At 51.0% G+C, this 26,327-nt stretch overlaps 1 protein-coding gene across 7 annotated transcripts in view; it reads right to left on the bottom strand.

Annotated features, from left to right (window-relative positions):
* Positions 1–5,879, bottom strand: part of RAPGEF1 (Rap guanine nucleotide exchange factor 1) — a 112,836-nt gene extending 106,957 nt beyond the window's left edge. For 3 of the 7 annotated variants that reach the window (XM_059410489.1, XM_059410490.1, XM_059410491.1), the window contains exon 1: positions 5,498–5,878. In XM_059410489.1, coding sequence (XP_059266472.1) covers positions 5,498–5,561 — 64 coding nt within the window. In that variant the 5' untranslated portion in view covers positions 5,562–5,878. Of the gene's footprint in view, positions 1–5,497 lie in introns of all 7 variants that reach the window. The other 4 variants (XM_059410486.1, XM_059410487.1, XM_059410492.1 and 1 more) reach the window with 3 other exon arrangements.
* Between the last annotated feature and the right edge of the window lie 20,448 nt (positions 5,880–26,327).

Here is a 26,327-nt window from a genome sequence, read left to right as displayed (position 1 = left end):
TGAAAGACGCGCACCATGTGCAGCCCTGGAGAAGATCAACAGTAGCGGCGAACTCGACTTCCTCACTACGTTTTGGGCCCTTTAGATTTAGACACTCAACGTGCATTTTCTTCTTTGCGTCTGTCCATTTTCCCGAATCTTTAATAAAGTACCATCTTTTCAATTAAAAGGAAATGGGATTCTTCTGTATGTAACCTAAAAATAACACCAGTCATAAATACTTAAGGGACACTTACTATGTGCCAGGAGCTGTCTTAAGCACTTTACCGGTACTTACAAGAAAACTGAGGCCTGGAAGTTAACGAACTCACCCACCCAAGATCAGCCAACCAGCAAGTGGAGGAGCAAAGATTCAACCCCAGCATCCGGGCTCCTAATCACGATGGCAATACTACAATACGCAGAACAGGAAAATGGACGGTCCTGATTAGTTCAATACCCTTGTTAAAGTAGGAACAATTCAATGATGGTGGGCCCTGCAATAATCATTTTCAAAGAACTTCAACGCCATAAAAATCCCCCCATGTCCCGGGTGCTCAGCATGACTGATGCCTTCTCCAGACGCTGAACCCTCAGAGTGGCTGCAGCAGGAACAGCACTGGCCAGTGCAGATGGTCACTGACTCACAGACCTCACGAGCACCTCTGCTATCAGCTACATGTGGTCTCTTACACTGAGAGACAGAAACAGGCAGAATCAGGCAAACTCACATGGCGAGTTGGGGCTGGAACAGAGCCCGGCCCATGATCCACATTCGTGGATGTATAATAACAAGAATTACTATCATTCATTAAGTGCTTGCTGTCCGCTAAAGGCTGTATTATCTCATCTAATTCTCTCAACAGCCCTTCAAAGCAGTTCTTATTAATCTCCCACAGAGACCAGGAGACCGGTTTGGAAACAGCAGCAGTCACGTGGCTCACCTGGCTCAGCTAAAGGCACTGAGCTGGGTGGCCCGAGGGCAGCACCCAGCCCTTGTGCTTTCTGGTGTACTAGCTGAGAGGCTGACACCAGACACCCCTGGAGCCCCAAAGCCATGGAATAAAGACCAGAAAATGGATGGTGGGAGGTGGGCCAGGTTGAGCTTTGGCCAGAAAAGACATCAGTGTTAACTGCCTGGCACACAGGCATACGGCAGCCCTGGGTGCTTGTTCACCACCTGACTCTGCAGTGGCAAGTCTCAACACCACCACCGACTGGAATCCAAACAACGCTGTCTTTGCCCCTTCAGCAGAGGGGGACCAGGGAATGGGAGGAATTCATGTGAACCCCAGACTCCCTCCTCCCCTCCCCACCCCAGCGAGCCAATCTCCTTCTCCCCAGGCAGCCCCCATCAGCTCTTCCAGGAGGGTGTTAATTTCATGCGCTCAAGCCCAACTGTGTACAAACATGGAAATCATCAACATCTCCATTTACCAGGCTGCTGTGGCCCCAAGCTGCTGGGATTTCTGGAGGAGATAATTCGATTTGCAATTACTCCTGCAATTTTTAATTCCCCAGGAAACTTCTGCCTGTGTTATACTCCCAAGAGCCAAAATAGCCATTGTAAGCAACCCTTCAAATGAATTCTCTAAAAGAACAAACGAAGGAGCTCTGAGGGGACAGGATTGTAGGTGTCTTCAGAGTTCAAGTTCGCTCTAAATGGAAGGTTTCACCAGGTGTCTGGGCCAATGAATCAGCATCTAAATGTTCGCTATGATTTAAGTGCTTTTGTGAAGCAATCTTTTCCTTTCAAATGTGAATCTTTCAAACGTGAATAATCATCAATAGATTTACTCTTTGTAAATTCAGAACTGCTGCGGAACAGAGGAAGATGTACCTATTTTCAACACCAATGTCTCCCCCTGGAGCAGAGAAGGATGAAGAAAGGACATTCCCAGGTCCACGTAACCACCACACACCAGCCAGCGTTGGTAGCTAGCATTTAGTGAGCACCTGAGATGCACCAGAACCAGGCTCTGCCGTTCGTACCTCATTTATACCCGTGGTAGCACAGCCAGCCTGGGAGCACAGAGTTCTGTCACCGAGCGCACTCACAGAAGGCCCCAGGTAACAAGCAACAGGCCCTGTGCTGGGGTGAAAGACAGAACTATAAGCATATAAACAGATCAACAAAAAATGCCTGTGGTGAGGGCTATAAGAAAATCACAGAAAAACACAGTCATTTGGAGAAGCCGTGGGAGGTGGGCACAGTTTGGGAATGGGATTACAAAATCCAAAATGTTCAAGGTTGGACAGCAAGCGTGGGGCAGAACTCTGGCTGGAAGTTCCAGGATCACGCTGGAAGCCCCTGCCTTCGACTACCTTCCATCCTTTTCTTTCTTCTTCTTCTTCTTTTTTTTTTTTTTTTGGTATGGGGGCCTGCTAGAGCGCCCTATGGTATTACAGATGACTCACACCTTTATCAACCACTGCAAGCACCTGGTATTGTAAAACCAAAAAGAGCAGCACTGTTTTCTCCTTATGTTCTGGGTTCCAAGAACAATGAGAAAAGTAAGAGTAAGAGAGAGCACAATGCCAGTCCCCTCAAAGGGAGCACACTACACTGCACACTGTTTAAAGTCATTACAGGGGCGCCTGGGTGGCTCAGATGTTAAGCATCTGCCTTCAGCTCAGGTCAAGATCCCGTGGAGCCGAGCCCCACTTCAGGATCCCTGCTCAGCAGGAAGCCTGCTTCTCCCTCTGTCCCGCCCCCTGCTTGTGTTCACTCTCTCTTTGTCACTCTGTCAAATAAATAAATAAAATCTTTAAAAACATAAAATTAATAAAGTCATTACAGAGACATTTCTCTACCAGGTATAAAATGCTCTTGAGGGAGACAGCTAGCAGAGGTGGTAAGATTTATGTTTCTCGAACTAGTATTCTGTCACTTAAATTTTTCAACTTCCCAAGCACACAACCTAGAAACAGAAATGTAAATGACCTAAAGGGGAAATAACGATTTCTTGCTTTCGGAATGTATTCTGGGCTTGACCTTCCTCATTACAAATATCTGGCTCTGATTAAAGTCTATATTCTCAGAAGCCCCTGCCACTACAGGGCAACAGACTGGAGAGAGAAGTCAGGGGCGGCCTAAGCTCTTTGCATCAAACGCAAAGATATGTTTCCCGTTCACTTGCCCCCAAAGCAGCCACTGACACCATGTTGTTCTGCCCTGGAGCCTGGAGTCATCAGTCACACACTGAGATTTCAGTCATGCTGGCGTGTGCACAGATCAGGTCACTGTGGAGTCTGGGATGCACTAAATCTGATTCCTAAATACCACTCTAAAATCCTATTTCCAAAACATCAACAACCCTTAAAGACAGAGACAAACAGATAATACGGAGGACTGCCTCACAGCCTTGCGACTGTGGGTCCCCGGCAGGGCTCCACGGGACCCTGGATCAGGGAGACAAACTGTCCCCGGGTCTAACCCTGCACAAACCAACCAACCAACCCTGACACGACACCGGCCAAGACGCACTCCTGGTCAAAGGGATCCATGTGGACATAGAAATCAGGGCAGGGAGCTGCTCCTTCTTTTACCCCAACTCACTGCGGACCCTGCTGCAGGGCCGGCTACCACCACTCACCATGCTCCCACAGCTCCTCTCGCTGGAACTAGTGAACATACATGCACAAACTGCAAAATAAAACACAGACCCCGGCTCTAGTTTTGTTTGTAAACTCGGCTGCTTCCAATGGAAATTTCAAGAAGTTTTAACTCTTATACATTTTTCTAAGGAAAACCAGAGACTACCTGAAAATAAATACATTAAATGCCTGTTATAGTAAGTGGTGCTTCTGAGTTGCCAGATTTTTACGACGATTTGCTTATTGGTGGCAAGAGATACCAGCCATGTGGCACTGAATTAGAGTGCTGGATCCTGACCCACCTCCGTAAATAACCATGTCTACTAAGATCCATTCTTCTGAAGGAGATGGTAGAATGATGCAGCCAGCAACCATTTTTTCTAATGGTTCCCCCTTTAGTAAAAATACATTGAAGAAAGTATAACAAACCTCATATATCTATTACTTATTAAACTTATCCTATTTTGCTTCTCTGTGTGTAGGTATGCACTCATTCACCTGAACCATTTTGGAGTAAAATTACAGACAGTATAACCCTTCACCCCTAGACACTTCAGCATGACTATCCAAAGAAGGACATTCTTCTGCATGACTCATCACCATTATCGCACATAATAAAATTAGCAACAGTCCCCAGATTATCACCTACTACCCAGTTCACATCAAATTTCCTAAACGGTCCCCAAATGTCTTTATCACTGTTTCGTCCAAACCAGGACCCAATCAAAGACTGCTAGGGAGTGCCGGTTTCACAGTAACACGGGACACATAGAACGAATGATGGAAAGTCACAGGCACAGGAACCTGGCATGGAATTAGCAGCCTACCTACTTTTCCCTTTCAAAAAGAAAAATAAATTACCCGTAACTGGACCGCCAAAGACAACGACAGTTAACATTTCCTTATGTTCTCTTCCAGGTTGTATTTTCCACGTAAACACACACTCATATATACAGTTGCAATCAAACTGTCTGGCTGCCAGTCGAGAGCCAGCTCTACTTTTAAATGTGGCAACGGGAGGTAAAAGAGCCAAGACCTGAAGTCTGCAAGGCCAACAGCTGGTCTGAGGGGTTAATGACCATGAAAAAGGCAGCCAGGTGCGTGGGAAGACAAAACTGCCCTGGGACACGGTTAGATGGGCCCCCAGTTTCAAGGGCACCGTGGCAGTGCCCAGGGTCCCACTGGCGTCCTCCTCCCCAGAACTGACACTAACAGCCCTCTTGAGACACAGAGCGGGTGTCGGTGGAGGCTGGCCAGCAGCAGGGGCATCCAGGATGGGTAACCATGAGACTTCTTACAGAAAAGACTCTGAATTCTTTGGAAGAAAGACACTATATATTTAAAAGCTATTAATAACATCCTCTCACCAAACTGTTAAAAAAAATTCAAACTCCTGGATATCAAAATTTTTATTTGGAATATTTTTCTTCCTCTCTCTCTCTCTCTTTTTTTTTTAAAGATTTTATTTATTTATTTGACAGTGAGAGAGATCACAAGTAGGCAGAGAGGCAGGCGGGGGGCGGGGAAGGAGGCTCCCCGCTAAGCAGAGAGCCTGATACAGGGCTCAATCCCAGGACCCTGAGACCATGACCTGAGCCAAAGGCAGATGCTTAACCCACTGAGCCACCCAGGAGCCCCTGGGATATTTTTAAAGTTTAAAATTTTCAACCAATAGATACATGCTGCACTGAACACAAGCCTCCAGCCACACTTCATTCTCAGCCAAGCTGTGCTATCACATTGAGGTATGAATCATTTTATTCCTTGGGAGAGCTGTCTGTTCATTTTCTTTAAACTATGCTGACCTGCAGAGCTTTCTGGCATGAAAGGTGTTTCCCAAGCAGTTCCAGCTTTGATTCTGAGCCAAAATATCCCAATGCTGCCCCCTTCTTTCTGGAGATGAAGCCCAGGGCCTGCTTACCTTGCTTCCAGGGGCACAGACGGCTTCGTTTCCGGGGCTTCTGTTTCTCAGCAGCATTGCCCATTCTAAAGTCAGGAGCTCAAAGGCCCCTTCTGAGCCTAGGTGTCTTCGCTGAACAGAGTAAGGACTGAGGCACCGGCTGGAAGGGGCTTCCTCTCTCCCACATCCCAATCAGCAAGCAGCAGCAAGCCCTGGCAAACCCCCTCCAAGAAAAACCTGAATTCTGCTCACAGAGGCCCTTGCCTCCTGCCTTCCAAACTCCCTTCACTCCCGAGAGGAAGCCAGAAGAAAAGGCTTGTTATCGCCCTACGGGTGGGTCTCCGTCCCCGTCCATCCGTCCGTCCGTCTATATTAGGAAGCTCTTCCTCGGCCTTCCTCTGACACTGTTACTCATCCGCACAGCGGCCGCCTAAGAATGAACTGCATTTCCAAACACTTTCAGTGCTGCCTTTCCTTGGGGGAGGAGTGGGGAATCAGGTGGTCAGAGAGCTGAAAGCTAGAAACGGACCAGTTCGGGGTGTGCCATGAGAAACATTTCCCAAGATTTAGTGAGGAGTTCTTAAGAACAGGCTAGTTCACTTATCTTTACCTACCTCCAGAAAGTTTACATTTGAATCATTTTGGGAGGCCATGACTCCTTGAGAAGCAGCTAAATCACGGTCCTTACCTCAACGGTGTTCTCTCAAGTAAATTTCTAGTCATTTGTAAGGTTCAATGGTCAATCAACTGTTTCTAATTTGAGTTGCACTTTCTCATGAAAGCACAGTTAGGAATATGGTGGGGGACCATCTCCAGTCCACATATTAGGGAGGCAACCTGGGACTCTACCGGATGACATGAATCGACTATGAAACGCCACCCGAAGTAGGATGCTCACGGCACAGCCAATTTGACACGTCATGACTCGCACGAGTGCTTCAAGGGTGCTGCAGACCCTACTTGGCCACATGTTACCAGTTCCTCCTTGGAAGTATCACTACCACAAGCCCAGATCACTCACAGAAGGACAAGGCCCCCCAGACTCCTCCCCTATTCCACCCATGGGGCGGGAGGGAATCAAGGCCACCGAGCCGGTGAGACAGCTGGCTCTAGCTCCACGTTCATCCCTGGCTGGGAAAGCCACCACCCATTTCCTCGTGACAGGAGAAGGTGGGAGAGCAGGGGAAAGGTGCTGGCCCTGAGGGAAGCTGGCCTGATCTGAATCTCGGCAGGCACTTCCCAGCTGGGCAACTTTGGGACAAGAACTTAACCTCTCTGGACTTCATTTTATTCACTTATGTAACGTGTACAATTACGCTGCCGGCTTCAGAGGGCAGGTTAAAGGTTAAACAGGGTATTGAAGAAGTGCCCGGCACACAGCAGACATTCTTAAAGAATAGTTACTCTTGCTGGTTTTATTATTTTATTATCTGTAAACATCCAGCCCTAGATATGTTGAAGAAAAACTACTCACCCTCACAAGGGATTTTTTTTTTCCCTTATCAGGGTAAGATCTGCTGCAATATTCTAGCAAACAACTCATTCCTTTAGGGCAAATAAAGTTTCATTTACAACATCTGTACCAGCAGAATCACATTTCGACTGCAGAAAGTGGCCTAAACCAGGGAGGTAATACTGTGACAACCAAAGTTCTGAATGAGACTCCCCTCCGAACACGACATACTGGTTCAGAAGGGACCCAAGTCGGAGAGTCCGCAGGGCACTGATCACTTCTTGAGGGAAATCATGGGAAAAGCAAGGTACGGCTGTACTGTGCACAGTCACCTCCCCCAAGCGGCAAGGAGGCAGAGGCAGGTGCCCACCAGCTGATGCAAGGCTTTGTGCATGGACTTTGTCTGTGAGGAGGAAAGTCTGTGTTGGTCACTTCCTCTCTGGAGAAAAATACAACAATATGCGGAAGCGCCGAGCACTGTGGGAAGGTTCCAAGTGGGAGTTCCAGCTCAGTCTAGGACATAAACAAAGGGGAATGACCAGCCTAAGGTCAGGCCCACCAGAGCAGTAAGGCACAAAGTCTGGGAGCCAGGCTTCTGAGCCCTCTCGGCTCCGCTTTGAAGTGCCTTCCCCACCCAGCCCCAGAGGAAACCATCCACGGCACAGGCACATCTTGTGCCGTGTGTCATGGGAAGCACAGATTGGTATTTTCTTCTGACACACTCACATAGTCACAGATCAGTCACAGAATGTCACGGCCAGAGAGACCTCGGGGATTCATCCAGTAATTACCAACACCAAACTTAGGGAGAGCCAGATATACATGCTAGGGCCCACTTAGTTACCACTGTGATCAGGGCTGAGAAGTTCAGGGTAAGGGACACACGTCTAGCCGGGTAACCCAATCTAATCTGGGAGGTCAGGGAAGGGTGAGACTCAGAGGATCAGCAGGACATGCCCAAGCAAAGGCGTGAAGAGTGTTCTGGGTACAGCGGCATCTGCAAAGGCCCTACTGTACATGGAAGTAGACCAATGTGGGGAGGTAGAAGTGGGGGTCAGCTGGGGCAGGGTCTTATAGGTCATCTCATGAGCTTCAGGGTGTTCCTAAAGTGTTGGCAAAACCATGAGTGTTCAGTTTGGTTCAGTCCACAGATTTCATCAAAACCATGAGTGTTCAGTCCACAGATTTCATCAAAGCCTCAACGAGTCCCAAAGGTTAAGGGGCGTCTGGGTGGTAGAGTCAGTTAAGCGTGAGACTCTTGGTTTGGGCTCAGGTCGTGATGCTCAGCAGGGAGTCCACTTGGATCTTTCTTCCTCCCGCCCCAACCCTCATCGTGCTCTTGTTCTGTCTCTCAAAAACAAAAAGACTTCCGAAGGTTAAGAAGCACAAAGTCAGTCCAACCCTCATATTCCAAAATGAGGAAACTGAGATCCACACAGGGAGACACTTCCCCAAGGTTTCCAAAGACGGGCAAAGAACCAAATCACTCTCCCAGTCTGGTGCTTTTCCACATCGAGCCACGGTCTTATTTCTGGCAGCGGTGTGCCAACAACGACAAAGTATCAACCCTCACTGAATACTGATACTGTATCCCAAACAAGGCTGCTTGGTTTCTGCCCCAGCAGGCCTGGCAGAGACATTCCACAGAAACGAACTGTCAAGTCGGCTGCTCCACCTTTCTTCAGGGCTAACCTAACCTGCAAAATACAAGGGGTCAGAACCTCTGGTTCCAAGGCATCCTCATGAGACAGCCGCGTGGGTTCTGAGGAGCTCAGCGGGGCCCGCTGGGTAACCACAAGAAGGGCCATCACGCAGACCCCTGACTGCTCAACCAGCACCCGGCCTTCTCAAGAAGCTGTTCTTTTGTTGTTCTTCAAAGTCAGGACTGGGCCGGGGATAAAATCTAGCCCACAGGACATGAAAGGCAAAAAGCCCACACCCCTAATTCTATAATTCTGCTGGGAATTGAGACAAACTATTTTTTTAAGTCAACAATAGTAATTTTCCTCTCTGCCACTTATTTCATGATAAACGGAATACTTGGGAAAAGTCTAACTACGTATGGAGAACACTTCTGAAACTTTTGATGCGTCCCAGAATTCTCAAGTGCGTGGACTGGCATTCGAGGCCTTGTGGAGTCTGGCCCCCAAATGACCTTTCCCACCTCTGACATTCCCCACTCTGGGGCTTTCACTTGGGCCAAGGACTCAATTCCACACCCAAACCCACTCCTGCTTGCCGGCATGGTCCCTCACCTCCTTCCTCTCCAGCTAAGCAACAGACCCTCGATGGGCAACTACACCGGGCTCCCACAGACTCTGCTTTGCTTGGACCACGACAGTGGCAGAAGAGGCAAGGCCCTCACCCCGAAAAGGCTCCCGGCCCTCCCTCCGGCCCTCAACAGCTCCTGACTTCCAGAGACAGAGTCACCCCCTGACTAAGCAGCTGACTCTCTCCAGCCTCTACCCTGAGCTGGGTGGGCACAGGACAGTCAGCCCTGGCCAGGCTTTCTGAGCTCTTCCAGAAGCACACCCCTCTCCAGTAAGCAGCTGAGCCCACACCCAACATGTGCCTTTAACCACTCATTCAACAAACACCAGTGAGCTTCAGCTATACGCCAGGCGCCCTCTGGGCCCTGGAGAAACAGGAGCTCACCTCCCAATGAGGGAAAAGATCACCAAAAGGCAGCAAACACATGCGACACATTAGAAGAAAGGAAAGAAAAGGATGGGCTAAGGAGACAGTGACAGGAGAGCGACCTCGGCCCCCCGGGGTAGGACAGGCCCCTGTGAGTGACAGGCAAACAAGAGCCAGAAGGAGTCGGGGCACAGACACACACACAAGAAAAGCCCTGGGTTCCTCGGCACTTAGGGTCTAAGTGCTTCCCGTCGGGAACGCACCATGACCCAAACACTGGCTCCACTTCTCCGATGAGAAAACGGATGTTAGGAGGAGGGGTGAGCCGCTCTCCAAGGCCCACAGCCCGCGAATGACAGACGCCACATTTGGACACGGCTGCCGACCAAGGGTTCTCAGGAGGCATGCCGCACTACCCGGGGCCGTGAACCGCTAGTGCAAAGGCCCCGAGGCAGAAGCATACTTGGTATATTCCAGGATCACTTGAAGGAAAGCTCAAAGCCTGCTCAGGGGCCAGAGGACAGGGTGCCACCGGCCCTGGTAAGGACCACGGCTGACCTCCCCACGCGAGAGGCAGTCATTCAACAACTGCGAACATGCTTGATTTGATCTAACGAACGCCCCGGCAGCTGAATAAGGACTGGACAGCTGTGAGGCAGGAGCGGGAACCAAGAAGCCAGGGAGGAGGGGCCTCAGCGGTCCAGGGGAGACAGTGGTGGCCCGGAGGGAGCCGCAGGGAGGAGGCAGGCACATCGAAAGGCAGCCGAGGGGACTTCCAGGTGCCCTGGTGCGGGCTGGGGGTGGAGTCAGGGACGACTCCAAGATGGCTGAGCCTGAACAACTGGGTCAAAAAGGGCCTTATTTACTGTCCCGGGCACCCCAGGAGGAGCCAGTGAGGCAGGGGGTGAAGCGGAGAAGCGGGAGCTCGGAGCTTGCGAGACCCCTGCGAGGACGGTAAGTGGGCAGTCTGCAGCTCGGGGGAGAGTCCGGGGCCGGAAACAGGCATTATGGGAAACGACCAGCATTCAGATGGCATTTAAAGACCTGGGCCTAAGACTGCTGAGAAAGAAATCAGAGGACTCAGCCCTAGAACATTCCACACTGATTTTGGAAGAGAGGCGCCGGGAAAGGAGGGCTGAGATGGGCGTGTCTTCACGTTACTAGGACGCGCATGTACGGTGAGGCCGTCAGGAGCAGTTTGGAGACACCTACCGCCCTGGGTTCCAGTCCTACACTGAATGCTGGGGGACTCCAAACATCATTTAAATTTTTAGATTCGGTCTTCAAGTTCCAGATGTGTAGTTTTAAAGCATCTTGCTAATGATGACTAATACGTCAACCTAATTAATTAGCGAATATTCCGAGGCACAATATCCACGTAGCGTGAGATTCATCGAAGAGTTTCTTCATCACTGCCAATCTTCTCACCATCTTGTCAGAGCGAATTAGCTCCTAATACAGAGGACAAAAGCATGGACTGCCAAGTAGAAGCTGGTGTCATCCTGGTCCTTCTCTTGCTGTTCACTCGAACCGTCTTCACTCTCTGATGCCTTTGACACTTCCTTGTTTTGTAAGGGTTTTGTTACTGAGCAGCGGCTTCAGCCTAGCTCTCCCACATGCCAGCCAGGCAAGCCCCACAGACCTTTCTGGGCCTCAGCTGCTCGTCTGTATCAGGAGGCCACTACTGCCTCCCAGCAGAGCCATCAGGATGGTTAAACTCGGGGCGCCTGGGTGGCTCAGTGGGTTAAAGCTTCTGCCTTCGGCTCAGGTCATGATCCCAGGATCCTGGGATAGAGCTCCGCATCAGGCTCTCTGCTCAGCAGGGAGCCTGCTTCTTCCTCTCTCTGCCTGCTGCTCTGTGATCTCTGTCTGTCAAATAAATAAATAAAATCTTTAAAAAAAAAAAATAGATGGCTAAATGCATCATGCATCATGCAGCTTCTGGAATCAATGCCCAGAGGTTCTCTCTGACCTCCTCACGCCCCTCCTATTTTGAGGACATTTTAGACCAAATTCCTGAGACCCCTTCTGTCTTCTCCATACGTGGCTGTAAGCAGTGATCCCAGAGGCCGTTCCCTGCTCGCCCACCCTTTCGGCGAGAGCATTATCACCGCGGAACGGGTTAGAATACCAACTCTCAGCCCAACTCCAGACCTAGCGAATCAGACTCTGGGGGCCAGAGCCCAGCACTTTCAGGTGCTAAACTCTCAGACCCACTACGAAAGGTGGGCAGCATTTTGGGGACTCCTAGGTCCTCAGGCAGGGACCACCTGGCCCCAGAGGATTCTGTGATCAGTGCCTACTAACACACAGGCTGCGGGTTACCAATTTACCATGAATGCAAAGCTTCCGGTCTTTCCAACTATTTTCTTTAAATGTCAAATCTATTACTGGAATAAAAATGAAACTTCTTGTAAAAACTCAATCCCTATACTCCTTTCTATAACAACACAGAAAACAAAATTTCCAACTCAACCTCGACTAGTGTTGCTACATAATTATTTTTCAACTTTCCCTGTAAGGCCTGATACAAACACTGATATCCCTTCTAGCCATTCCAAAGAATATGAATTTAAGATCTGGTTAACCTAATTTTCATAAGGAAAACACATTCTGATTGTTGTATGTACATGTTTATTGTTTTTTAAACCAAATTGTCCCAGATTTTGATGCTTCCATGAGTTGAGTGACTGGAACATATGAAGTGGCAGATGCCACAGGGAGAATGGGACCCAAACCAAATTCAGCTGACCCTCCTGTGGCTTCTCTGAGCTTGATCTTGTGTTGGAACAGACCCTAGTTTTGAAATAGCTCTCTCACTGCAAACCAAGACCCTCTCCGACACAAATGTGGAGCTCAGCAGTTGTAAATGAGGCCTCCCCCAGTGTTTTCCCATCCAAACCAGGACACTTTGGGGAGTGACAGGGAGGGTGCTATTAATAACTGTGCCAGGACAGCAGGTGTAAGCCGGAATGCGTGATCGTCACCCCATCTGTCACAGTCCACATGAGCACAGCGATCCTTAAAGTAATTTTCCTCCGGTGTCCAGACAGCTAACCGTGAGCCGAGAATAGAGCTACATTTATTAGCTGCAGAGTCTGCCTCTTCGAGCAAAGGCTAAGTGCTGACTGCAGGGCGGAGGCTGGACCAGTTGCAGGGAGCTCCATGAGAGCAGGAGCCCTGGCTTACTGTCACCATTCCCCAGCATCGACCACCACGGGCGGCAGACAGTACGTGCTCAAGAAACCAGCTGAAAGAATGAATTAATGCTTCCCATTGTATTTCCCTGAATCTCAGATGTGTATCTCTTCACAAATTAACTTCCAAAACCAGGGTGTGCTCTTTCATAATCTACCTTGCTGATGGGAGTTTTCGTTTCCCTCAGAAGTGTTATTAAATGAATAATGTATCTTACAGGTGTTGGTGCCACAGGATCCAAACAACACAGTAACGGCCCATCAACCCAGATTCAAAGAGACACGTTACTGATACTCACGGGACCAGAGACCCTGTCGCAGCAACTCAAGGGGCAGCTCCCAAATGGAGTCTGCCTGGCCTGAAAATTCTTGAAGAAAGCCCTGACCTTGCTTCTCCATAGATTACCCTCCCCTCCCCGTCAAGTCAGTGCTACCCTCTCATGAAAGGGGACAAGAGCCTGGAACCTGCCAAACGGTGCTGGAGTAGACGCCATCTGTGTCGTCAGCCCAGAGTACGTGGCGACAGTGGTAACCAGGCAGGCGGGGATGGAAGCCATGGGCAGTGAGAGTCTTCGTTAAGGGCTGACACGCGCTAAGCACTCGCCATGTGCTGGTCTATAGCACCCACCAGGCTCCAGGGTCCCAGCGGATGTTCAGGCTCCCTGGGCTTCCGCCAGCCACTCTTGGCAGCGGTCTACTCAGACAGACACAGGGAGGGAACAAGAGGTTGCCCGGACAGCACTGGACAGTACTGTCTGTGGGGTCCTTGAAGGAGCCCAGCACAGCTGAGAGATGCAGGTACAAGGCAACGAGACCGACATTCGGTGGGTACAGGACCCAGCCCGGCTTAAAAGCCGCCTGCCCCATAGGAACCAACATCTCATAATCACACAGGTGTCCTCAAGGGACATGCCCAGTTGCAGGAGTCGCTGCGCTCAGGGCAGCCCGAAGTATGGTGTCCCACCAGTTTACAGACTATTTCTAGTTTCTCCCAGCGCAGATGCGATTATGAAACAAGAAGTCATTTTTACCATGAGCACTGTGCCCCCGTAATACAGCTGTCATACACCATAGTGGTTTTAACGTCTTAATTTAAAAAGACATTTAAGATTAAATGATTATGTAAATAAATACTGAGAAATATGTTAACCATGGCCATTTTTTATAAATTGTGACAAAATTACACACAACATGAAATTTACCATCTTAACCATTTTTTTAAAAATTTAATTTATTGGGGCACCTGGGTGGCTCAGTGGGTTAAAGCCTTTGCCTTCAGCTCAGGTCATGATCCCGAGATCCTGGGACGGAGCCCCACATTGGGCTCTCTGCTCAGCAGGGAGCCTGTGTCCTCCTCTCTCTCTGCCTGTTCTACCTACTTGTGGTCTCTGTCTGTCAAATAAATAAAATCTTAAAAAAAAAAAGATTTAATTTATTTATTTAATGGAGACAGAGAGAGAGAGAGAGAGAGAGAGAGAGAGAGAGTGTGTGTGTGTGTGTGTGTGTAAGCGCACAGCAGGGGGAGCAGCAGGCAGAGGAAGAGGACAAGCAGGCTTCCTGCCAAGCAGGGAGCCCGATGCGGGACTTGGGACACGATCCCAATCAGGACCCTACCCTGGGATCAGGACCTGAGCTGAAGGCAGATGCTTAATGACTGAGCCACCCAGGCACTCCCCCTTCTTAACCATTTTTAAGTGCACGGTTCAATGATAATAAGTATAATCACACTCCTGCATACTCTCACCACCATCCAGCCACATCATTCTTTTTGTCTTACAAAACTGAACTTAAACACTGTTAACCAGTAATTCCCCATTCTCCCTTCCCCCAGCCCCTGCAACCACCATTCCACTTCCTTCCTGTTTCTATGATTTTGATTACTCTTAGGTATCTTGTACTAGTGGAATCCTACAGAATTTGTCCTTTTGTGACTGGCATATTTCATCTGGCTATAATGTCCTCAAGATTCATTTGTGACGAAACGTGTCAGACTTTCCTTCCTTTCTAAGGCTGGATGATACTGCCTGGTGCACACACCACACTGTATCTATTTATCCGTCAGGGGACACCTGCATTGCTTCCACCTTTGGATGCTGTGAAGCTGGGTGTACGGATGTCTTTCTGAGATCCTTTTATTTCTTTTGGCTACATACTCAGAAGTAGAACTGTTGGATCACATGGTAATTCTATTTTTAATTTCTTGAGGAATTGCCATACTGTTTTCCATAGCAACTGTACCATTTTACACTCCCACCAATAGTGTACAATGGTTCCAATATCTTTCTTTCTTTAACACGCACACACTACTGAAGCGTGGAAGAGCGTGATCTCAGGGCAGGAAAGAGGCGCAGGGAAGCATAAGGAGGCATGATCAAAGATCTGCTCCTGGGGCACGTGGGTGGCTCAGTCGGTTAAGTATCCAACTCTGGATCTCGGCTCAGGTCTTGATCTCAGGGTTGTGAGTTCAAGTCCCTCCATCCCATTGGGCTCCACTTAAAAAAATCTGTTCCTTAACCCCACAGACCTTCTGAGAAGTTGCAGGCACTCTGTCTTTGGACTTCTGATCGGAGAGGACGGAAGAGAAGGCAGCTGTCCACTGGTGCTCATCTCCGCTGGTCGAAGTTTGCCTCAAAGAGTTTTAAGTCCCTGGCACTTCCAGGTCGTGCAGGCTGGGCAGATTTCTACGGTCTCGCAGGCTGCAGCAGTAGAGAGAAGCCCGGGAGAGGGGCCGGGGGAACACCGTGCGCAGCTGGCTGGCCCCCCGACAGAACTGATCTGGGGAGCAATGTCCGGATTAGACGACAGGTAAGCCTGACAGGATCTGGAGTTGCGCACAGAGATGTTCAATATAAACTCTATTCGGGTAAGGAAGAACCACTCGGATGGAATGAGCCAGACAACTTCTTTCCTCAATGACTGTCCCTGAGCTGGGATGGGTTCATGAGGCTCTAGTCGGTAACTCGGTCCCTACCTCTCCTCCACGCCATCTCGGAGCCCCCCCTCTCCGTGTGGTCTCTGTTATCTCTGCGGCCACAATGCCCCATGGAGGACGAAACTGGAGTGCCAGGGCACCTTGGACCCGAGGTAGGAGGGGTCTCAGGGAGTCCCGGAGTCAGGGTCAGAGGTCCGCCTCTGGAGCTGTGCATGTGGAAGGATGGTGGCCCACCCCAACGGCTCGTTTCTACACATCCTCACCAACACTTGTTATTTCCTGTTTGCTTTTTTTTTCTTTTGAAAGTGGGTGTGAGATGGTATCTGTGGTTTTGATCTACAGGTCCCTCATGACTGATGATGTTGAGCACCTTTTCAAGTGCTTACTGGCACTGGCCATTCGTGTGTCTTCTTTGGAGAGATCTACTCACGTTTTTTAATTGGGTTGCTTGATTTTTGTGGGTCAAATGTCATCTTTATCTATTTTCAAAAAACAGAGCTAGTTAATCAAGGTCAAATTTTAAGTAGATAAACACTGACTATGTGCATTCAATGGAATACTACTCAGCCATAAAAAGGAATAAACTGAGGAAAACAACTTCATGAATCTCAAAGGCACTACACTGAGTAAAAGAAGCTGATCTCCAAAGTTACATACAATGTAACATTCTGGAAAAGGCAAAACTAAAGGACTGGCAGGGGCACCTGGGTGGCTCTGTCAGTTGGGAGGCTGCTTTCAGCTAGGGTCATGATCGTGGGGTCCTGGGACTGAGCCCCACGTTAGGTGCCTTGCTCGTCAGGAAGCCTGCTCCTTCCTCTCCCTCTGCTTACTGCTCCCCCTGTTTGTGCTCTCTGTGTCCAATAAATAATAAAATCTTAAACAACAACAACAAAACCATACAGATGTAAAACAGACTGATGGTTGCTGGCAGTCAGGGGTGGGGGAGAAGGGTCTGACCACGGAGGGACAGCAAGATGGAACGGGTCTCAACCTTGACCGTGGCGGTGGTTACACAGACGGGGAGGGATCTCGGCAAACTGTACCCCCTTTAAAAGAAGGCCCGTTTAACTGCATGTAAATTAAGAAGTTGTCGCGCAGAGGGCAAAAGGGTTTGTCCTACCCACACAGATGTTATGCTAAAGCAGCTTACAGGCACCATCTCACGGAACCCTCACAAACCCCTGGGACTGTGTCATTATTAATGGTCCCCTGAACCCAGGTCTGACCGCCCCAGAAGAACTAAGCCCTGATTACTTTGGACACATGAAACCCCACGTGAGCTCTTCAAGGCGGGGAGCAGCTGCTGGCTATGATTTCTCCTACAGTGGCAGCAAGTTAGCGCGGGTAGAACCATGGTAGAACCTGGGGCAACCCTTTTGCCCCTGGGACCGGGCCTACACACCTTCTGCCAGATCCTTAGCAGGACTCAATGATCTTAAAAAATTGGGGAATCACCACTCCATTTCCAAGTTCCAGGAAGGGATGCTCCACAGGGCACAGCAGGCGCGTGGCAGAGAGAACTCGGGCCAGTTCTCTCTCCATCGCCCAAAGACGCCACAGCTCCAGGCGTTCCTAGTGATGTGCTCCCCACAGAGGTTTCGGCGTTTCGGTCGCACAATTTCCTCACTGGAAGGTGCATTTCACCTGCCAAGCTGGAGCCAGGGAACTTGGGGCTTCCCGGCGACACAGGGCTGAATGTGCTTCAGGTCCCCAGCCCAATTACTATCTTGGTCAAATCTAAAAACTGCATTTTACAACCTTGCACATTTAAGGTAATTAATAGAGACAGCTCCCGATGAATAGAAAAAACAAGGAGAGATCATGCAGGAAACGATGCTTTTGATCTGCGCCTTCGGTTTTCTGATGAGCTCAGAGAATTAATATTTGTAAGGCACTCCTGACAAGCTGGGGCAGGAGCACAGATTAGTGTGGTTACGCTAATTAAGTGAGAGGTCCTGTAGCTCCAGGACCCAGTGATTAAAGAAAGTGAAAAGGGTTGACTGGTCTCTGGGCTCTTTGTAAACAGCCCCGTGCTGGGAGCGAGCTGTGCTGACAAACCTGCACAGAGACGACCCACATTCCCTCTCACCTGTCACAGGCGCCCAGGGGAACACGGGGGAGGGAGGACTCAGAACAATACACGAGGATTTCTCAATTCATCCTCATTGCGAAAATTTATCAAGGAGGAAAAATAAAGGGTATGAAATCACCTGCTTGCGGCATTCGGCACAATTTGCAAGCGACTTGTACAAGGGGGCCTTGAATGGCGTGCGGCATTTTAACCGGCTCAAGACAAGAGCACCATACTGTGACCATTTCACCTTCAAAGCTGAACGAAGACGGTTTAATGACCCTTGAGCGTCACCTCTGCAAGGAGAAACTGAGGTGGGGTCTCTTGGGATGAAGCAAAGCTACACCTGCAGGTCATTAGCGGGGCTCTGACCCCGAGAAAAGCTCCCACCCCTGACGCTGGCCTGTTCCTTCTAGACAGAGGTAGGAACATTATCAGATCTTCCTCAATCTACCCACATGTGCTGGGGCCACGTGCGGCTGAAATGAAACCCCGTCTACTCCTCCTTGAATGACCTTTTTGGAGGTTTATTTCTTAGTTATGAAAACCTATTCCCTGGAATTCAGCTTCCCCAAATGTAAAAAAAGAGAGAGAGAGAGAGAAACCCTAGGAGGAAATACCTCAACAGCCAAAGACCTCCCCTTCTTCTGTGAACGTGGAGGTCTGAATGTCACTTACATATGACCTTTTTCAAAGAAACTGTCATTTTAAAGCACAAGGAGCTATTAGGGCAGAACAAAAGCTAATAATGTTCTCTAGCACTTACGTGTCAAGATTCCGTTAATATGCTTTACGTCCATCATCTCATCTAATGCTCCCTCAAGACCGTAAGGCAGGCATGTTGATGTCTGTCTTCATTTCACAGATGACGGAACGGAGATTTACACAGGCAAAGTGACTGTCTAAGATCCCACCACCGCCCTACGGGAGAGCTAGATGCCAACTCGCAGGTGTGGGACCGGGAGGCCCAGGCTCCCCCCACCCTTCCATACTGAGTCCAGCCTCTCTCTCTCTGCAGGTGGGGAGCCTGAGAGCTCAGAGGTGCACCGATCGGGGCTGGCATGCAGAGCCAGGGTCCACGAGGCAGGTCTTCCAACCTCTGGCCCAGGCCCACAATGCTTCCCACAAGTACGAAAGCCTAAATCAAAAGTCTCCTGCACACAGCACAGGTGGCAGTCAGACTGTCAAACCCCTAACGGGCAACAGATGTCTCTGATCTTCTCAATACCCCACACTGCCCCGGCGGACGACTTGGCACCCAGTGAGCACTGAGCCATTGACGCCGAGACGGGTGGACGGTGGGTTGGAGCTATTCTAGGTAAGGGGCTGTCCCCACTGCACACATCCAAAGCAGATTCCCGTACAATCTTTTCTGCAAATTCACTTTTTAAGTCACCTCTGAGAAACCAGAAGCTGCTTCAAAACCCTGCAGACAGATGCTGACACACCTGCACGGTTCTCAGAGAGGCTGGAAAGACCCAGGGGACGCCAAACAAAAGTTCCAGAGGGTGGCCCCACGCCAGCCTCCTGGTGGCCCTGGAGAGGACCCGCACTAAAGGTCCACGGAGCACACGCAGAGGAGGAGGGGAAGACAAGCAGTGCGAGAAACCCGGAGTCCCCAACCCGCTCAGCCTGTCACTCAGCACGTGACCTCAGCCAGTCACTTCTCGCCCTGCCGTCTCCCTTTCTTCAACTGGCAAATGGACACGATACCTGCCATTCTGCTCTTTGTAAGAACAGAATAACAAATCCACGCGCTCTCTGAAGGGAGAGCTCTTTGCCCAGTGCCCCGCACACACGGATCCGGCAGCTGTGGGCTGTCGTCCACGAGCACGAGGGACCCCAGAACGCTATCGCAACCAAATAAACAACAAAACCCAAAACAAAAGCAAACAAACAAAAAATGCTCACGTCTTCAGAAGTGTTCTGAAAGCTATAAAGGGTTATGAAATTTTTATTGTGATGACAGTTAAGTGCCTCGCAGTATCTGTATCGCTAAAAACCGACAAAACAACCCAATATGTCCAACTCCCCCCTTTACAGTGCAGACGGGGCCCACATGGCATCAGCACTGGAAACTGCTCTCAGCTGGGTTCGCCTGCCCAATCCGGTTACATCAGGGGCGCCAGAGGCTCGGGAAGAGTAAACCAGCTGCCCCAGGTCACCCGGCATGAAGCCGGGCTACCCGGCCCCCTCGGGAGCTGGAGCACGGAAGCCGGGACTGCAGTCTCTTCCAGCAACCCCACCAGCCTTATCTAGTGGCCCTTCTGGCGCAGCGACTGGCTCAGCAGCACAGGAGTCCCTGGAAATGTGGAGGCTCTTTTCTTTTCTTTTCTTTTTGGAGGCTCTTTTCTACCCAAGTCACAGCAGTCAGGAGAATCGTGTCCCCACAGCCAATGAAAACACAGATAAATGGGAAGCAGTCCTGTGGGCTGAGGTCCTGCCGCGGCCCCCACTCTGCATGGGACGTGGGGCAAATCTCAGCTATTCTCCTCCTCTGGACCCCACACACAAAAGGAAAGCTCTGTGTGTCTCAGTGTCCTCTGCAGAATGAGAAGCTCCTCCTTGCGGATAAATGCGACCGAGTGTGTAACACACGCAGCACAGAGCCTGGGACCAGCATCGCGGTAAGTGCGCAGGGAAAGTGAGCTGCTGCTGTCACCCGCGTTCATCACCAAGAGGAGGAGCTGAGGGCAGCCCGTCCACGACGCACGTACAACCCCCTCTCCACGCACAGGCAGCCGCGTGAAGGAGAGGGCACACGTGGGCATCCAGAGCCAGCAGTGAGCACAGCCACTGCCACCAAACAAGTTCTGGAGTTTCTGTTTGCCTGTTTGGGGCCAACTACATGGCACTTGGGACCCAGCCTGTCCCACGGTCCAGTGGGCTTCTGCTGTGGCACATCTGCACAGGCCTTCTCCGCGAGGCAGGCGGCGTCCGTCGCCGGCTCAGGGAGGCCGCGGGCGGGCTGCCTTCCTCAGCACTGGGGCGTGCGGCTCGCGGCCACGTTTCTCAAGCCCACGCTGATGGCACACATTTTTGAAAAGCCAGAAAGCAAATGCCTGAACGCCACACCCTCGTCTCCCGGCTTGGGAGGCAGCGCCTGCCACCCGGCACTCGACACCTCCGTGTCTCCTGTGCTTTAAAAGCGGGGCAGTCTCCTGATTGCAAAACTTAATTGGCAGTAAAAGGACTGTGGGGCCAGCAAGCGAGTGAAAAGCAAGGGGAAAGGTCACCCGCGTGGAACCGCTGAGAACGGAGGGTCTGAGCTGCTGAGAGGCAGTCCCCGGATTTTAGGAAGATGCATCCGGACCGCCAGCCAGGGCTCCGGTTCAGAGAACCATCACTGTCTTCTGAACCACAGCCTGGAAGAAAACCATGCAGAGAAAGAGGACCAGTGGCCATCGGATAGCAGACTTCCAGTCCAGCAGGGAAGTCTCTCCACTACGCCTTCGCCCACAGAGGAGGAGAGGGCACGAGAGACTCTGCCAAAGCCCCATGCCAAAGAAGCGACGGGAGCGGGACACGCGGCCAGCCCACCTCCCCTCCCCCTCAGGGAGCGGGCTCCGGAACCAGAGCGGGTGGTGCGGGCGGTGCGGGCAGCCTGTCCTAGATAACATGCAGAGGCCAAGTGACAAAGACAAGCAGGCACAGAGCCTCTGACCGGGGCCTGGCCATGGCCAGCAGGCTGAGCGGGACCCGCATAAACCAGGGGCCGGTAAACGGAAGGGGGAGTCGTGATGGGTCGGTGAGCACGCTGCCAGAGAGCACCTTGGCCCCGTGTGTCCTGCAGACCCGCGTCTAGGAGTCAGCCAAGTGTGGCTCAGTCTCTCGCCACACACCGCAGAGCTTTCTCAACCATGTTCTGGGACTCTGATCTCAGCACCACCATGACAGCTCTGAGGAAACTACAGTTAAACAGCCGTCGACGTACATGGTTAACACAAACCCCCAACTATTAGCAGATCCCTGCCAGATTACTGGTCCTACTAATCCCCCAAGAAACATCCTAACTGGAAACTCAAAGCCCAGAAGAAGCTCCACTTAAAAGTAATTTTGGGATGCCAGGCTGGCTCAGCTGGTGGAGCATGTGACTCCTGATCTCGGGGTTGAGTTCGAGCCCCACAGTGGGTGGAGATGATCTAAAAATAAAATCTTGGGGCGCCTGGGTGGCTCAGTAGGTTCAAGCCTCTGCCTTCGGCTCAGGTCATGATCTCAGGGTCCTGGGATCAAGCCCCGCGTTGGGCTCTCTGCTCAGCAGGGAGCCTGCTTCCCTCTCTCTCTCTCTCTCTCTCTCTGCTTGCCTCTCTTAAAAAAAAAAAAAAGACTACTTCTGAGACTTGGAATCAGAGACCTAAGTTCATTCTAGGATAGTATCACCTCAACTCATTCATCGTTCTAGCAAGTAGTTACTGAGCACCTCCTACATTCCAGGCACAGCCATGCAAGCCCATGGTGGACCAGACAGGTACATTCCCTCAAGAAGCTAATAGTCAAGTCAAGCTCTCTGTTGATTTTTAACTTTCAGGAAGGAAAGCGAAGCTCTGGTTTCTGAATGAGCTGAACAATACCATTCTATCCAAGTGCTTATCTGGGGCCTTCCCATGGGACTCAGGATCTGCCAGAGGAAGAGACGGCACCAGGCGTCCAGAGGAAGCTGGTTTCGGTAGAGGAGGCCGCGCACATGCAGGAGGCGGGTTTTCACACTGTTCGGCGGAGGACCAAGGAGGCTCCTCGGAGGCCGTGGCTGAGCAGGAAGGATTCACTGTCCTCAAAGTGGCTCCCCATTACCCACTATCTAATGGCCCTCTTATGTACAGAAGAGGACCTGCTGCTTTCAAGCAAAACAAGGAAGCACTAACTCGAGTCCACCCCTTCCGAGCGCTGACCGAGAAAATGAGACCCAGAAAAGGAAAAGGGTTCCCCAAGGTCACGATGACGGGCCTCAGATTTTTAGTCAAACGGCCTGGAACAAAGAGCCAGCAACGAAGATGACAGATCCCTTAATAATTCCCAAACTGCAGGTTTTGTTTTTTAACCATAAAAGAGGCTTTGGGGCAAGGTGAGTGACAAAGCAGAGGAACACCTGTCCCAGCAGCACGGCGCCCGGAGGCTTCCCGGGCGGGGCTGCCGGGCCCGCTGCGCTTTACAGTGCGTCATCTTATTATGGCAACGGGGAACACATCCAGCTGGCCCGGGGTAAGACCGGCCCCATGCTCAAGACATTCTCCAAGCCGGGCTAATTTGGGAAAGGATTCTTCTGCAAGCTCACACATGACTCATCTTTCTAGGCCTCCTATCAGGTCTGTCGGCTGCAAGGAATCCCATTCAAACCACCGCTGCCAACAGCTGCTCAGGAGACCAGGAAACCTTTGGGGTTCCTGTGGCTAATTCTGTGCCGCGCCGGCCACATCGTGCTACTCATCTCCTCACAGGACTGCCAATGCTGCCGGTACCGTCGGTCTGATGTGCACCCTGGAGACTGCACTGGGCCTGCCTTCATTTAACCGAGGGGCCCCCACTTTGGTAAGATCAGAAAAGAAATGCAGAAACATGAACAAGAATCGAGATGGAGGGGCACCTGGGTGGCTCAGTGGGTTAAGCCGCTGCCTTCGGCTCAGGTCATGATCTCGGGGTCCTGGGATCGAGTCCCGCGTTGGGCTCTCTGCTCAGCAGGGAGTCTGCTTCTCTCTCTCTCTCTCTGCCTGCCTCTCTGCCTACTTGTGATCTCTCTGCCCAATAAATAAATAAATAAATATTAAAAAAAAAAGAATCGAGATGGAAAGCTGCTGTGTGTCCAGCACCACAGAGGCTCTAAGTGGTGCTCCGTGAAGGCAGAAAGGTGACCGGAGGCCCCGCCCCACTTCACCACAATGGAGCGGCCACCCCCTGCAAGTGGCCAAGGCCGCCCCGATCTCAGCTGCCCTCAGGTGCAGAATGGATATGCCCGGCCCTGACCCCACCCCGGGACGGTCCTGAAGAAGGCGGGAACTGAGGCGCGCTCTCGATGCGTTCTCAAAAACCATGGGACGCCGCAGAAATGCGTGAGCCCATTCTGATGTTCCTTTTGGACTGTGACCCTGGAAGGGCCAGCCTCCTGCGGACTCTGTGCCACTCTGAGGCGTCACAGTGTTTGCCAACAAGGAGGGACTCCGTGTAAGTGTGGCCTGTGTGAGTAAATGAAGGACGATCGGGGCCATAAAAACGTTGTATTTGTTGACTGGATTCATTTTGACCACAGAGACTGTTAATTGGGCGGGGGGGGGGGGTTAGTGTTAAATTTGAAAGAAGTTTAAAATGGATCAAAATACAGGGACTACTGGGGGCACCTGGATGGCTCAGTGGTTTAAAGCCTCTGCCTTCGGCTCAGGTCATGATCTCAGAGCCTGCTTCCTCCTCTCTCTCTGCCTGCCTCTCTGCCTACCTGTGATCTCTCTCTGTCAAATAAATAAATAAACTCTTAAAAAAAAAAAAGTACAGTGACTACTGATCTGCAAGGACTCTTTCCTTGGCCGAAAAAGCCTATAGCCTCATGCGACAGTACCTGCATTTTTCTCTGTTCTGACAAAATACACAACTGAAAGTTACTGTGAATGCAGTCAGCAGGCAATTTTCTTTTTAATAAAAGCCTCTTCACATATCTGAAACACATACACTTGAGTCTGAGACACCAAAGTTATTCTGTCCTCCGGCAGTGCACGGGTGAGCCTGCCGCATCAGCCCCAGTGAACAGCTCGGGGGCACGGGGACCGAACGGGCCAGGGGTTTGCGGAGTGATAAAACTCCTAGACAGACAGGTCTACTGGGAACACAGGCCAGGGAAAGAGAATCTAAGAAAAACAAAAAACCAAAAACACCTGCACAATGTCCATCTTCAGGATGTCTGTTTTGGCTGCCCCCGTAAGAAGAAGGTAAGGCCCAGGAGGCAGCTATCTCTGTTGTACTCCAAGGGTACTCCAGGCCCTCAGGAGATGCTGGATGAAGTATCTGATGAAGGGATGAATGTGCGAAGCAGCAAGAGACTGAAGAGCTCAGGGAGGAGAACGGAAGCCGCTCTCTTCCCCACCCCTCCTGGCCCTGCTAACTCGACTCCACCTCCAAGGCTCACCTTGAATCTCAGTTCCTCACAGAGCCGGCTCCCTGACCCCTCCCGGCACCGTAAGTCCTATGGGACCGTTCCTAAGTTCCCCAGGACTCCCCACTGCCAGAGCCGGTGCCCGGGCTACACTGTGATGTCTGCCGAATTCAATGCCACATCCCCAGAGCCTGGTGCGGAGCCTGATGGAGCCCGTTAGTGCTGAATGGAGGGACTGAGGAATGAATCGGTGAAGGAATGGGGCAAGGACTTCAAAGTCCAGAGGAAAAGCAAACAGACACAAATGGCTTCTCCAAGGAAGGGGATGTAGACTCAAATGTCAACAGCCCAAGTGGGAAGAGCACCCTATCCCCTCCCCACCCACGGGGCCTTGTAGGAAACAAGGCCTCAGAGGTACAAGGGCGTTTTAACTTTTCAAGAGAACCAAAAATCTGAGATATAGGGGTGATTTCCTGATTTTTAAATACTGACCACCAAGTCTCCTTTGTTCAACAGGTGTGGATCGAATACAACACATCTACGGATTGAACCCACCAGCATTTAAAGAGGCATTTAAGGGGCGCCTGGGTGGCTCAGTGGGTTAAGGCCTCTGCCCTAGGCTCAGGTCATGATCCTGGGGTCCTGGGATGGAGCCTCACTTCGGGGCACTGTGCTCAGCAGGGAGCCTGCTTCCTCCTCTCTCTCTCTCTGCCTGCCTCTCTGCCTACTTGTGATCTCTGTCAAATAAATAAATAAAGAGGCATTTAGGCTCCAGAAACACTAGGGAACATCAGTAGTGCATAGGCGACGTGTCTCTTAGAAGCACGGACAAAATGTACCTGTGTGCGCGACCAGAACCAGTCACTGACTCCTCTAAAGCAGCCTCTGGAGCAGCTACACACATCTCCTGCCAGCGTGGTCTTTCAAAACAGGTCCCTCTTAGCTCCTAGTGAAGAGCCTCTTCTCTTTGCCAGGCCCACCCACAAGCTCACCCCAGGGAGCTCCCTGAACTATCAACCTCCACGCCAGGCTTCTTCCTGGGTCCTCCTCTTCCTCTAAGCCTCACTGGACAGGTCCCAACCAGCCAGCAAGCTGACCCTCTGCTGCCATCTGGAACCCAGACTGCCTTGATCCCAGGTGAGGCCTGGAGCAGAGATGACCAGGGAAGCATGAACTGAGGTTGCCTTTCTGTGTTCCTAAGAAACTCGGCAGAAGGTGGCATGGAAGCCCCCTCCCGCAGCCAGGCACCGCGCGTACTGAAGAGCAGCAGAACAGACTCAAGAAAACCTCGCCCAGAGGCCGACAACGACTGCTTCCTGGGCGTCAGGCTCTGTAGCTTACCAGAGACTGCTCACTTGCTAACAGGAGTCCCCGCTTCGCCCAAGGACCTTTCCTTTGAATGAGATACTCTGCTCGTGACTTAAGAGGAGCAGGTCCGCTAGAAAACTTCAACAGAAATCTCGTTGAAGTGCAAAGGGAAATCCAC

Source organism: Mustela nigripes, chromosome 9, assembly GCF_022355385.1.
Source record: "Mustela nigripes isolate SB6536 chromosome 9, MUSNIG.SB6536, whole genome shotgun sequence".
NCBI lineage: Eukaryota > Metazoa > Chordata > Mammalia > Carnivora > Mustelidae > Mustela > Mustela nigripes.
The sequence above is the reverse complement of the archived record's forward strand: the minus strand, read 5'-3'. Positions and strand labels throughout refer to the sequence as shown.